The following is a 14323-nucleotide window of genomic DNA, read 5'->3' on the forward strand; positions in this document are numbered from 1 at the left end:
AATGCCCTTGCACCACCATATGTCCCAGTGTCATTCAGCAATAGTGCCACTGTTAATGTTACCAAAACTGTTCAACCAACAGCTCCTCATTTAAAGTCTGAAGAAGCATAAGTGTCACAGATTGTAAAGTACATGCTTCACAAAGATCTTAGCAAAGTGGCCTCATACGGTCTGACGACAGACCCGAGAACTACAGAGGCTGGAAATCCACCTTTAAGTCTGCAGTTGGTTATCTGGGTATTACAGCTACCAAAGAACTAGATTTGCACATCAGGTGGTCCCAGCTCCTCTGAACATATTAAGCATCTCAAGGCAGTTCATATTGCTGACTCGGCTGTGGGTCTTAATGCTGCCTGGGTCAGACTGGAACATAGCTTTGGCAGCCCTGAAGTTGCTGAGGATGTTTTATTCAAGAGGCTGCAAAGTTTCCCAATGATATCTGGCAAGGACAATCTAAAGTTTCAAGAGCTTAGTGACCTTCTTTGTGAACTTCAGCTAGCCAAGGAAGACACACACCTTCCAGGCCTCAATTATCTGGACACTGCTCGTGGGGTTAACCTGATAGTTTCAAAGCTCCCATATGATATCCAAGGAAAATGGACAGCAGTTGGATCAAAGTATAAGGAAGCAAACAAAGTCTCCTTTCCCCCATTTTCCTTCTTCTGTGAATTCTTCAGGAAAATTGCAGTGACAAAGAATGATCCAAGCTTCTTTGGGGAGTCCCACACTCCAGGTCCACCCTCTCCTAAGCCTATAAACTTGTGCAGCTCATACAGAGACTGCAGAGATCCGGTCTCAGTTAAACGGGCTGATGTCTTACCCACACCTTCTACACTTCCCACCAAGGGTAATCAAAGCAAGAAAATTGAAAACCCGAATTGCAAATGCCCCCTACATAACAAACTGCACCCACTCAGAATATGTATTGGCTTTAGGAAAAAAACCCTACAAGAATGCAAGGAACTTCTTAAGAAATTTGGGATATGTTTTAAATGCTGTGCTTCCACCGAGCAATGTTGCTAAGGTCTGTAAAGCCATTATCAAGTGCATAGAATGTGTCAGTGATGATCATGTACAAGCACTTCATCCATTTCAACATATTTCTACCCCATCTACAGTTACCCTCCGGAGGCAAAGCAAGGTGGAGAGAACATAGGATAAACCGTGGCTCCTACTCCAGTTGCCACCACATGTACTGAAGTCTGTGAAGGACTCAGTGACAAATCTTGTGAAGAAATATGCTTGGTCCGTGTATACCAAGGGTCATCCTGAAAGAGCCATCAGACTGTACACTGCTCTTGATGAGCAAAGTAATCGATCTCTTGCAAGATCAGAGTTATTTGACCTACTCAACGTAATAGGGGATATACATATATATATATATATATATATATATATATATATATATATATATATATATATATATATATATATATATATATATATATATATATATACATATATATATATATATATATATATATATATATATATATATATATATATATATACATATATACATATATATATATATATATATATATATATACACATATATATATATATATATATATATATATATATATATATATATATATACATACATATATATATATATATATATATATATATATATATATATATATATATATATATATATATATATATATATATATATATATAAATATATATATATATATATATATATATATATATATATTGTTGTGGGCACTGCATATATCTTCAGAGAAACTGTTTTATTCTTCCCTGAGTTATGCTTGCACCACTGTGAAACTGAAAGTAACATTTTCTGCACTGCTTAGCTTCTTGCAAACCAATGCCCTGCAAACCCAGCTAGCTAAAAATTGATACATTTTTTATACTTTTCTCTGTCTCAGAAAAGACTTTAGCATAACTGTTTTATTATCAGCAAAATGTCTCAGCAAAGCACTACACCATCAGCACAGGCTGATACACAGCAAGATGCAGACTTTCTTGTAGACCAAGATCAAATCCCTGATCCAAGTGTAAGAGCGAAATGCATCTCTAAGCTTACATGAAACGTTGTTGTGTCTTTCGGCTTTTCCCGGTTAGGGGTCGCCACAGCGGAACTCCGGTCCGCTAATGATTGGTAATTGATTTTTACGTGCCGAGTTACCAGCCCTGACGCACAACCTTCAGCAGTACGCCCATTCACGCATGTCTCCACGCAGAAGACGCTCTAGCTTAGAATCGAACCGGACAGTGTCTTACTGTGAGGCGACAACGCTACCGCAGCACCACCACCACGGGTTAAGCTTACATGAAATACAAAACAGAATTATGAGACTGACAGGGAAAAATTATTATCCAATCTTGCTTACTCGTTGACTAACATTGTTAACTGTATGTCTGCCCTCTCTCAACCCACTTATGATGCACTGCAATTAGAGAGTGCACTCAAGCAATTTATTGCTACCTATCAAAGCTATCAGAAACTATGCATAAAATATGTCAATTTATTACAGAGATATAACACTGAGGAAGCACAAGAAGAACTAAAGAGGTTTGATCAGCTTCATTTTGACAGCAACAGTTTGGCATTACAAACAAGGACTAAGGCTGAAGTCAGAATTGCACAACTCCATGAATCTGAATCCCATCACTCTGCATCTACCAGACACTCCACCAGATCTAGCAGTTCTTTACAGTCTAGATCTTCCACTCTCAGCGAGCAACTTATAAAAGCCCATGCTAATGCAGAAGCTGCTAAGATTCAGGCAGCCTTCACAGAAAGGAAGGCTCAATTACAGGGAGAAGCTGCACACAGAGAAGCAGAAAGGCAGTAGCTATCCATAAGGGGTTGAAATAGAGGCTTTAGAAAAACAGTGTGAACATGCCACAGCTATGGCAAGGTTAAGAGTGCTAGAGCAAGCTGCTAGTGGGAGTGACAAACAGCATAGGTCCAGTGGAAACAGAGAGTTATCTTAAACACACTACAGACTATGTGGTCAACCAAATCAATAAGCTTTCCATTTTATCTGATGCTCCTGAAGTCAGTGACACTTCCTCAGAACTGTTACTCCCAGTGACTACTGCTGCAGTACCTCTCACCCAAGGTCAGTATGACACACCTTGCCCTGCTCAAGCTAACCTACCATATTATGGAGGTAGTCACCAACCTCCTGTCAACTGGGCCTCTGCATCATTGCAAGCTCCTGCACTCATGAACCCTTGGCCAGTTCCTCAGTTTAATGCCCTTGCACCACCATATGTCCCAGTGTCATTCAGCAATAGTGCCACTGTTAATGTTACCAAAACTGTTCAACCAACAGCTCCTCATTTAAAGTCTGAAGAAGCATAAGTGTCACAGATTGTAAAGTACATGCTTCACAAAGATCTTAGCAAAAGTGGCCTCATACGGTCTGACGACAGACCCGAGAACTACAGAGGCTGGAAATCCACCTTTAAGTCTGCAGTTGGTTATCTGGGTATTACAGCTACCAAAGAACTAGATTTGCACATCAGGTGGTCCCAGCTCCTCTGAACATATTAAGCATCTCAAGGCAGTTCATATTGCTGACTCGGCTGTGGGTCTTAATGCTGCCTGGGTCAGACTGGAACATAGCTTTGGCAGCCCTGAAGTTGCTGAGGATGTTTTATTCAAGAGGCTGCAAAGTTTCCCAATGATATCTGGCAAGGACAATCTAAAGTTTCAAGAGCTTAGTGACCTTCTTTGTGAACTTCAGCTAACCAAGGAAGACACACACCTTCCAGGCCTCAATTATCTGGACACTGCTCGTGGGGTTAACCTGATAGTTTCAAAGCTCCCATATGATATCCAAGGAAAATGGACAGCAGTTGGATCAAAGTATAAGGAAGCAAACAAAGTCTCCTTTCCCCCATTTTCCTTCTTCTGTGAATTCTTCAGGAAAATTGCAGTGACAAAGAATGATCCAAGCTTCTTTGGGGAGTCCCACACTCCAGGTCCACCCTCTCCTAAGCCTATAAACTTGTGCAGCTCATACAGAGACTGCAGAGATCCGGTCTCAGTTAAACGGGCTGATGTCTTACCCACACCTTCTACACTTCCCACCAAGGGTAATCAAAGCAAGAAAATTGAAAACCCGAATTGCAAATGCCCCCTACATAACAAACTGCACCCACTCAGAATATGTATTGGCTTTAGGAAAAAAACCCTACAAGAATGCAAGGAACTTCTTAAGAAATTTGGGATATGTTTTAAATGCTGTGCTTCCACCGAGCAATGTTGCTAAGGTCTGTAAAGCCATTATCAAGTGCATAGAATGTGTCAGTGATGATCATGTACAAGCACTTCATCCATTTCAACATATTTCTACCCCATCTACAGTTACCCTCCCGGAGGCAAAGCAAGGTGGAGAGAACATAGGATAAACCGTGGCTCCTACTCCAGTTGCCACCACATGTACTGAAGTCTGTGAAGGACTCAGTGACAAATCTTGTGAAGAAATATGCTTGGTCCGTGTATACCAAGGGTCATCCTGAAAGAGCCATCAGACTGTACACTGCTCTTGATGAGCAAAGTAATCGATCTCTTGCAAGATCAGAGTTATTTGACCTACTCAACGTAATAGGGGATGCCCTGCCTTACACTCTGGGCACTTGTGCTGGCATTACAGAAGTCTCTGGCAAGAAAGCTAGCAGTGTTATAGTGACTCCTCTCAATGGCAACCTAGAAATTCCACTGCCCACTCTCATCGAGTGAAACCAGATTCCAACCAACAGGCAAGTGATCCCTACCTCAGCATCTGCTTCTTGTCACCCTCACTTGCAGGTCATATCTGGCCAAATACTGCTCCTTGATAAAGATGCTAAAATCCTGATACTGCTTGGTAGAGACATACTGAGACAGGTGCACAAGGTATGTGAATATATCAACGGTCCAAACAATGCTCCATATGCCCAATGCCTGGACCTAGGTAGGGTTGTCATAGGTAACGTTTGTTTAGTTAAGGTCAGGAGACCTAACAGGGTTACTTCCTTCAAGATGCATGTTCTTCCAAATGGATAAACTACTTGTTCTGAACCCTGTCCTCATCACTACTGTGTAAAAGAAAGGTTATGCAGTAATGGTAATCTACAGCAAGTCATCCAAGGCTACAACTATGGCTTACACTCCTGGGATGATAATCTTGGCATTATAGTGTCTGATACTATTAGTGAAGACAATCAGTTGGCGGCCACAAGGGAGGATAAGAAATTCTTGAAAATTATGAGTGAAGAATTCAAGGACAACTCCAAAAGATGGGTGGCACCTTTACCATTCCGTACCGCAAGAATGAAATTGCCAAACAATAAGCAGCTTGCAGAGTCACGGTTTATTTCACTGGAATGCAGCCTAAACAGGAAATCTCCTATGAAAAGCACTTTGAGCACTTTGTTGACTTCATGCAGAAGGTGTCTGATAGAGATCATGCTGAACCTGCACCTCCCCTAGAGGAAGGGGAAGAATGTTAGTACCTTCCATGTTTTGGTGTGCATCACCCTCGCAAGCCAGACCAAATCAGAGTGGTCTTTAACTCAAGTGCTTGCTATGAAGGTGTTTCTCTTAATGAACTTCTCCTCTCTGGGCCTAATCTGAACAATAACCTAAATGGGGTCTTGATCCGTTTCAGACAAGAACTGATTGCAGTAATGGCTGACATCCAACAAATGTTCCATTGTTTTATTGTTCACGAAGACAACAGAAACTACGTCAGATTTTGGTGGTACCGCAATAATGACGTCAACGACAAGGTCATAGACTATTGGATGAAGGTACATGTTTTCGGTAACAGCCCATATCCTGCAGTCGCAATATACAGATTGAGAAGAACTGCCCAAGAAGGTGAAAGGGAATTTGAGTCTGATGCACGTCAGTTTGTTGAAAGAAACTTTTATGTAGATGACGGGCTTAGATCTTTTCCTATAGAGGAAGAAGCAAAAAAAATCTCCTTGCCAGAACTCAAGATATGCTGGCTGTATCTAATCTCAGACTTCACAAGATAGACTTCAACAGCGTCAAGGTAAATGGAGCCTTTCATTCTGAGGACCATGCTGACAATCTAAAGAACTTTGAACTAGGGTCTAATATTACCCTCATGCAACACAGCCTTGGGCTGCTTTGGAATGTCAAGCAAGACTCATTCATATTTCAAATATCAGCTTGTGACAAGCTTTTCACCAAGCATGGAGTTTTGTCTGTAGTAAACAGAAACTACAATCCACTGGGCTTCATATCACCCTTTACCATTCAGGGCAAGATACTATTAAGACAGCTCACTTCTCAACATATGGATTGGGATACTCCTCTCCCCAGAGAAAAACAATGAAGATGGGAAACATGGAAAGAATCCCTGAATGTCTTGGAGAAACTTCAAATACCACGCTGCTGCACACCTACTGGAAGTATTAATGCTATCAAAAGAAAGATTCACATCTTCTCTGATGCTTCCATTGAAGCTATAGCTGCTGTGGCCTATCTCAGAATTATAGTATTAGATGGAAAAGTAACTGTCGGATTTGTCCTTGATAAGGCAAACTCACTCCAAAACCTGCTCATACCATGCCAAGACTTGAACTTTGTGCAACAGTGGTAGCTGTTCAAATTGCTGAGCTTATAAATCTTGAAATGGAAATGAAAATTAATTTCTTTGACTTCTACACAGACAGTAAAATAGTCCTTGGGTACATACACAACCAAACAAGACAGTTCTATGTGTATGTCAGTAATAGGGTAGAACGCATTAGAAGGTTTTCTGCTCCCAACCAATGGCATTACGTTCCTACTGATGTCAACCATGCTGATCATGGCACCTGCACTGTATCAGCATCTGCCTTTCAGGATAGTTCCTGGACATCTCCTCCAGGATTTCTTCTCCAAGAGGTTATTACAAACCATGCTGATTCCAACTTTGGACTGGTAAACCCTGATTCCAACAAAGAAATCAGACCTACCACCATTACACTTACCACTTGTGTGAAATCTAGAGTAGGGCTGAGTTCTCATCATTTTAAATGTTTCTCCAGGAGGTCATCTGTCGTATGTGCCATTGCATGACTTATTCATGTTGCTCACCTATTTGTAAACAAAAATAACAATCCTAAAGCCTGTCATGGGTGGCACATATGTAAAGAACATCCCTCCATCAATGAAGTCTCTCAAGCGGAGCAAACAATTATCTGAAGTGTTCAACATGAGGAGTACTCTCAGGAAGCACAGCATTTCAAAGGGGCTCAATCTTTCTAAAGGTAGCTCTGTTTATAAACTAAATCCAATAATTGACAACCAGGACATTCTCAGAGTTGGAGTTTGCTTGGGAAGGGCTGACCTCAGGGATATAGAATAATATCCTGTCATTGTTCCAGGCCAACATCACATCACAACATTACTGGTAAGACATTACCATGAGCAAGTTCAGCACCAAGGTTGCCACTTTACTGAAGGTGCTAAAAGATCCGCAGGTTTGTGGATTGTCAGTGCTAGAAGTAGCATATCCTTCACACTTCATAAATGTGTCAAATGTCAAATACTGAGAGGGAGACACCAGCAACAACAGATGGCAATCTCCCACCTGACAGACTAAGCACAAAGCCATCCTTTACTCATGTTGGCATAGATGTTTTTGGCCTCTGGTCAGTAGCAACTCATAGAACCCGTCACGGAGTTGCCAACAAACGTTGGGCCATACTGTTTATTTGTCTCAGCATTCGTGCTGTGCACATTGAAGTTATAGAGTCTATGGAGACTTCATGTTTTATTAATGCCTTCAGAAGATTTATCTCTATAAGAGGACCAGTAAACTCCTAAGATTGGACTGCAGAACCAACTTCACAGGGGTAAACAATGATTTGGAAGTAAGGAAATTCTTATTAGCAAAGGGTGTTCTTGGAAGTTCAATCCTCCTCATTCGTCTCACATGGGAGGTTCTTGGGAACGCATGATTGGGATCACTCGAAAGATCTTAGATTCTGTGCTGCTCAGTCTCACATCCTTGGTCTGTATTACATCGTTGAACTCACAGGAGTTTGAACGATGTAATATCGAACCAGGAAGTTCGAAACCCAAAAAGTACAAAAACACAGGACAGCGATTTTTTTTCCCAGGGAAAAAAAATCTCTGTTCTGGTACAAAAAAAAAAAAAAAAAAAAAACACGTACACTTTAAACATATACTAATGTGGGGGCTTTGACCCTCCCCACATCCACCAACATGTGGGGCTGTGCCCAGACACCCCCCCTACTTAAATATATCAACTCCGAGATTGCACCACAGTGGAGGCAATAGCAAAGCCTCAAAAACGGCCCACTGATTTTTTTCCTGGGAAAAAAATCAGTGATCCATAGCTTTCTCTATTTTCACATTTCGAACATATGGGTTCAATATTACAACGTTCGAACTCCTGTGAGTTCAACATTGTAATATAGACCCTCACATCTTCCCAACTCACTCATGAGATCTTAACTACCCTTCTGGAAGAGGTCTCTGCCATAATCAATGCCAGAGCTAGTGTCAGTGTCTGCAGATCCAGATTCTCCATTATTGGTCACTACAGCTACTCTGCTTACTCAGAAAATCGGAGTAGCGCCTGCCCCTCCAGGGGACCTTGACTGCTCTAATATTCATAGATAACAATGGAAACAAGTTCAGCACCTTGCTAATGTTATCTGGAATCGTTGGAAGCAGGAATACCTTTCCACTCTTCAAGGTCGCAGTAAATGGCAAGTCGATAAGCTGAATTTAAGAGTAGGTGATGTGGTTCTTCTCAAAGACAAAGATGCTCATCGTAACCACTGGCCCATAGGACTCATTACCCAAACTATGCCCAGTAATGCTGGAAAGGTTCTTAAAGTAGAGTCCAAGGTAATTAAGGAAGGTTCTGCACGACTTTTATTCAGACCTGTCACTGATCTGGTGTTACTTCTTTCCAAGCATGAAAACACATCTTCAGATTCTCCTACATGAACTTAGATCTGTTCCCATTACTGCTTGCCCAGGTCTCCAGAGGTGTCAGCAACAGCAAGATTTATCCTCTAGTTCTCCCCTCCCTCTTGTTTTTCAGGTTCCAGAGGATAAAGAGGTTCCAAATATATCATGGACATAATGTTTATTGTTATTGCTGTTTGGCGAAATCTAAAGATTTCAGGCAGGGAGTGTCATATTACACATGCTTGGGTATTTGTTGTTCAGCTAAGAAATTGCCTTTTTTGTATTTTGGCCTAGCTGTTTTCCTGTAGCCTAGCTCTGTTAGCTAACTCCACCCTCCTTCCCCATTTTCTTCAGTTGTATGTTAGACTCCATTGCAGCCACATGTCTGTTGCTGGAGTGTGTCAAAGCATCATTATTTGACCTATTTGGAATGATTTCTTGTATTAAGATTTGCACAGTTTGGAAATTAAACTATTTAATGGTCTCCACAGATGTCATTTTGATTGAGTCACTGTCTGCTAACACTATCTGTGGTGGTGAGTAATCTTCTCAATTCATTTTGCTACAGATTAGGAGATTACACTTGCTATGCACAGCCAGGGGAGGCAGAACAGTTAGGTACTAGTGCTTCAGTTGAGAATGGACTACTCTTTATAAAATCATGGGGATGGGACTACTATGGCTAGAGATGGGTTTATAGCTGTACACTTTGTTTTTATTAAACTCCCTTGAATAAGGATATTTGTTTTATTTCCTGCAAATAGATGTAAAAATCCACTACTACAACTTCTGTTTATAATGATTGTAGGGGAGCTTGTAGTCTGATTAGGTAAGAATGATAGTGGAAGGTTATTTACTAATGGGGATTCACAAGGCTTTATTTTTCACAAGAATTTTAAAATATTTTTTTACTGTGACTAGCCTGAAGGTAAAAGGTGATATGGATGAAATGTACCTGCTGGCCATATGTGATGGATTGTGGACATCTTTAACTACATGTTTAGGTGAGTATCTAGATATGATATATCTAAAGTGATTTGCAAAAGGGAAACCTAGTGTGTTGTTATTAGAGAAACCTGTATGACTTGTGAAATGTCTGCTAGCATTCTAAAAGGCAGATGGATTATTATTTTGTGTTGCAATCTGATGCATGTTATCCATTAATTATAAAATTATTACAAGTGGGTATGGATATATTAGAATTTACCCATGGTTGGTGTGATTTGATCATGAGGGCAAAGCTCGAGAGATTAAACAAAGCCAGCTGTGGGTAAATCCTGATATACCAACACCCATGAGTGGGTTATTCTATTATACAATGACATTATTTCAGAAAGAAATTGCTTACCTTTCTTAAGTAATGTTTTTGTATAATGGTGCCGTAGTGTTCCTTCATGTTGTTTCCTATTCTCCTGTGTTTTCTGATGTACTGTGCATGTGAATGGGAGTTACATTCCTACACTTTTGAAGACAAGCAATGGAGAAAAGAGAATCTCTACTACTGTTTTATGTGGAAGAGAGTAAAACTATGAGGCACAAATCTGGACATTCTACAGATATTTGGACAGTTGAGAGACATGAAAGTGTGTTCAGATTTACAGAGGGACAGTGCAAAAATGAAAGAAAAATCAGGTACATTTCTGTTTTTTATTTTTGAGAACGCACCTCATTTTTCGTTTTTGTGCTGTCCTTCCATAACATCCAATAGAAAAGTCTGACTGCTCAATGGTACTTTAGCAGACAGACATTTTTCTATTGTTATATGCTTGATTTATAATGGGCACTCTGGCTGGGCTGTCCAATCAACATGCTTATTTTTGAATAACAATGACCCGTCATTGTATAATTACTATCTGAAGTAATAATTGTGAAAAGTATTGACTCTGAATACTGGCATATGAAAGGCCAGATGTGGAAGCTCGAATGAGGTCAGTGTATAAGGTATTGATGATGCAAGATACATGCGGTGCTGTGTTCTGAGATTTCAGTCCTCCCACCGGATCAATGCTGCAGTATAGGGGCTAGAAAAGCATCCATAGGTACTGCAAGAACCCAATCTTACTTCTTATTACAAATCAGCATTCAGGTTTCAAGGTCTGGCCTCATCTTGCTAATAACTACCCGTGTGGGTTAACCCAGATGTAGAAAGGGACAATGCATATAAGTTTATAATCAAGGGAGAAGGCTGCTTTAAGGGCTGAACTAATGGCAGGTTAGTGTGACAAAAAAAAGTATGATTAAAAAACAAAGTGCCTTGCCATTGTTAAGGTTAAGCATGGCAAACTCTCTCTGTCACTGCATTATGTCTTGCAGTATTCTCCTAGTATTTTGAAAGCCTGTTGTTTTAACCTATAATTAGAATTGAGTGCAGACAGTGATGTAATTACATAAAAAGGCTTAGATAGTGGCAACTCAAAAGACAGTCATAATCTGTTAAGTGCCACCTTTCTCTGTAAATACAGAAGTATCCAATGAATAACTTACTTCTGAGGACCTCCATATCTGTTAGTTTTGTGATGGATGTCATTCCACGTCACCACATTCTCATTGCCAGTCGTGCGAGATGTACCAATAGTGAAAATCAGCCCTTGGTCAAAAGCTTGGTGCAGCAATGTCAGCACTTCGTTGCCTTCCTTATTATCGGGCAGGTATGCTGTCCTATTGGTACCCTCATACCATTGTCCTGGTTTTGGATGCTCAGCCTATTAAAAGAAGAACATCAAAACATTAAGCATGAAAGCGTGAAGCAGTGTGTTTCAGAATGTGAGTATTTAAAACTGCTTAAACAAAAACTTACTGCTGAATACTCACTGAAGTATGAAAAATAACATTAAAATCTTTTTTGAGAGAGTCTTCAAAATGTGTGTTAAACAAAACACAATGCAAATGCAGAAGAGTTTTTTAGAAGTGTAACATATACATTTTACAAAAGATAAAGAGAAAACATACACATTATTTAAACGTAGGACATTACAGCTTACCCCACAAAGTGGAAAAAGTCAAGTTTCTTCCATTAATTATTGAAAATGATCAAACCCCCTTCCATATAGTAAAATCCATTTGTTAAAACCATGCACAAGAAAAAAAATGTGACGTGACACTGAATCTTGACTATAGTTACTTGGGACTGTGTGCTCTGATTTCAGTGGGACATCCCTTTTATCAAGTGACATTAATAGATGAGTTGCACAAATCAGTGTTGTTGAGCCAGCAATATTTTATATTTAACAAGTATATAAACATCCTTTAGTCTTCAGTTAAACTCTCTACGTTGATTATCTGACAACGCTTGGTTTTCCAGTTTGGTTCTTTGTGCACTGTACATGTTTTCCCTATACGTATGTGTGTTTTCTCTGCATGATTTGCTTTTGTCTCCACATCCCAAATATATACCTCTGGTAGACTGGCAATCCAGACGTTATATATATATATATATATATATATATATATATATATACGCATGTGTATCTTGCAGTATACTGGCATCTAATCCAGGATTAGATTCTGTTTCTCCCCCAACTCTGAGTAGGGTAAAGTAGGTATGAGCAAATTTAATGACAGTTGATTGTATTACTGGCTTTGGATTCCTTGAAATTTAAGTTAATGTTTGGAAGCAAAAATTAATATTCCCTTCTAGCATAAAGGTAGATATTTTGCTGATTAACCTGATGACCTACCAAGTAGCTTATGTTTATTTGTGGTGGATCAGCAGAGGACGACCCGAGCACTTGGAGACATTCTATATTGTGGAGGAGGGCACAATTGCAAATGATGTTAGTCAGACCTCATTTGGAGGGTTAGGATGTTGTCTACCAATCTGTTATGAAAAAATTTTATTCACAAGTGTGTGATTAGGTATCATACAGCAGTATGTTATTCACCTTACACGTGTTTTATGACACAAATACATGGGTGGTAGAAACTGGAAAGCTGGAGTATATGCAAGCACTCCCACCTTCAATGTTCTTTGAGGACCCTATTATTATTTGCAGTCACCATATGCATGAATAGGGGACCGAGAGCCACCTGTGAATAATGAGCTGGCAAAAATGGAGCTCTCACACCATTATTCTTCCTCCCAGGGAGTAGAACTAAAATCCACTGAAACCTGTAGCCACAAGGGACTGAGCGGCCTGTAGTGGTGGTGGTGATAGGGTGGGGGCAGTGGGCAAGTAGCTTAACTAGAATGGGAGAAAAAGTCTGAGGTGGCAAGAAAGTCAGGTGGGACGGGCATGAAATGCAAAAATAATAACAAATAACATTATCAGTCATTTCTTATTTAGTAGTAAATCACAAAACTTTGAACTTCTAATAAGCTTCATCCTATAGCCCTGGGTTTGATACTCTTAATTTCCTCTTTCATATCAAATAATTGTGAAGAAGTCAGTTAATAACAGTAATGCTTCCAGGTAGCTGATTCTGTGGGCACAGAGTAATACAGTCCTCAATGCACACTACCCAACACAAGTTTGATTAGTGGCCTAGGTGTTGCAGCAGCCAGACTGGTAAGGATGTGATGGAGTGGCCAAATGCTGACATGGTTATCCTGGAGGACAGCCCAGATGCAGAATTACAACTTGAGTGAAGGCCTGGAATCACATCTTTACAGGGATTCAGAAATGTGTACCCCCAAAGAATTGTTTATCTCTGACTAAGCAACAAGGTGCACATAAACATACACCCACACTGAGCACTGACACAGAAGATACTGCACCATGTCTGCCAACAAGCATGGGAAAAGAGTAAAAGTATAAAAAAAAAAAACTCAACACCCACAGAAAGATGGCCATAACCCCCTTGGCTCTTGCCTCTGCCTTCAAGTTTCATAAAGTACAGAAGTTAGAGGTGAATGAGTGAGCCTTTCTCGAGGAAGAAGGCTTGACTTGGTGGTTGTGGTGAATAACGAGGGAAAAAAAATATTAAAAAAAAATACTGAAGAGTCTTGGCTACCCCTAGACAACAGGTACATTTCTGAAAACAAACAAAAAAACTTACTGATGTTGTCTGTGTGTATGTGAAGCTGGAACACTGTAATTTGAAACAAAACAGACGTGTTAATCCAGAAAGTTTTTCAAGTGTTAATAAAAGTTCATCCAGATTGAAAAGCATGGGTGCATTCACTTCCTTTGTGTATTTGATAGCTTGCTGTTTAAAACTGCAAGCTATTGAAACCAAGAAACGGAAAATTAAATAATCCAAATAAACTTTTCACAGTTTTTCTTCTGCAACTAGTTTTATTTTCTCTAATTTCTCTTAATCTTTCTGAATACCTTTTGTCTGGAAATTTTAGGCTTTTTGCATAAAACTAACAATACATAATTTCTTCCCTATCCTCAATAGTCTGCTCTGTCATCTTTATTGCTCTCTTTTGGCCTATCAGTTTTTGTGATTTTT

The 14323-nt window shown here is 39.8% G+C and overlaps 1 protein-coding gene across 1 annotated transcript in view; it reads right to left on the reverse strand.

The window, feature by feature from the left end:
- The window catches only part of LOC122811714 (E3 ubiquitin-protein ligase DTX3L-like), a 269974-nt gene that overhangs the window by 32474 nt on the left and 223177 nt on the right, over positions 1 to 14323 (reverse strand). The window contains exon 6 of the mRNA XM_044083744.1: positions 11414 to 11631. Coding sequence (XP_043939679.1) covers positions 11414 to 11631 — 218 coding nt within the window. The remainder of the gene's footprint in view (positions 1 to 11413; positions 11632 to 14323) is intronic.

This window comes from Protopterus annectens, chromosome 9.part0 (assembly GCF_019279795.1).
Source record: "Protopterus annectens isolate FY-2018-M chromosome 9.part0, PAN1.0, whole genome shotgun sequence".
In the NCBI taxonomy this organism is placed as follows: Eukaryota; Metazoa; Chordata; order Ceratodontiformes; family Protopteridae; genus Protopterus; species Protopterus annectens.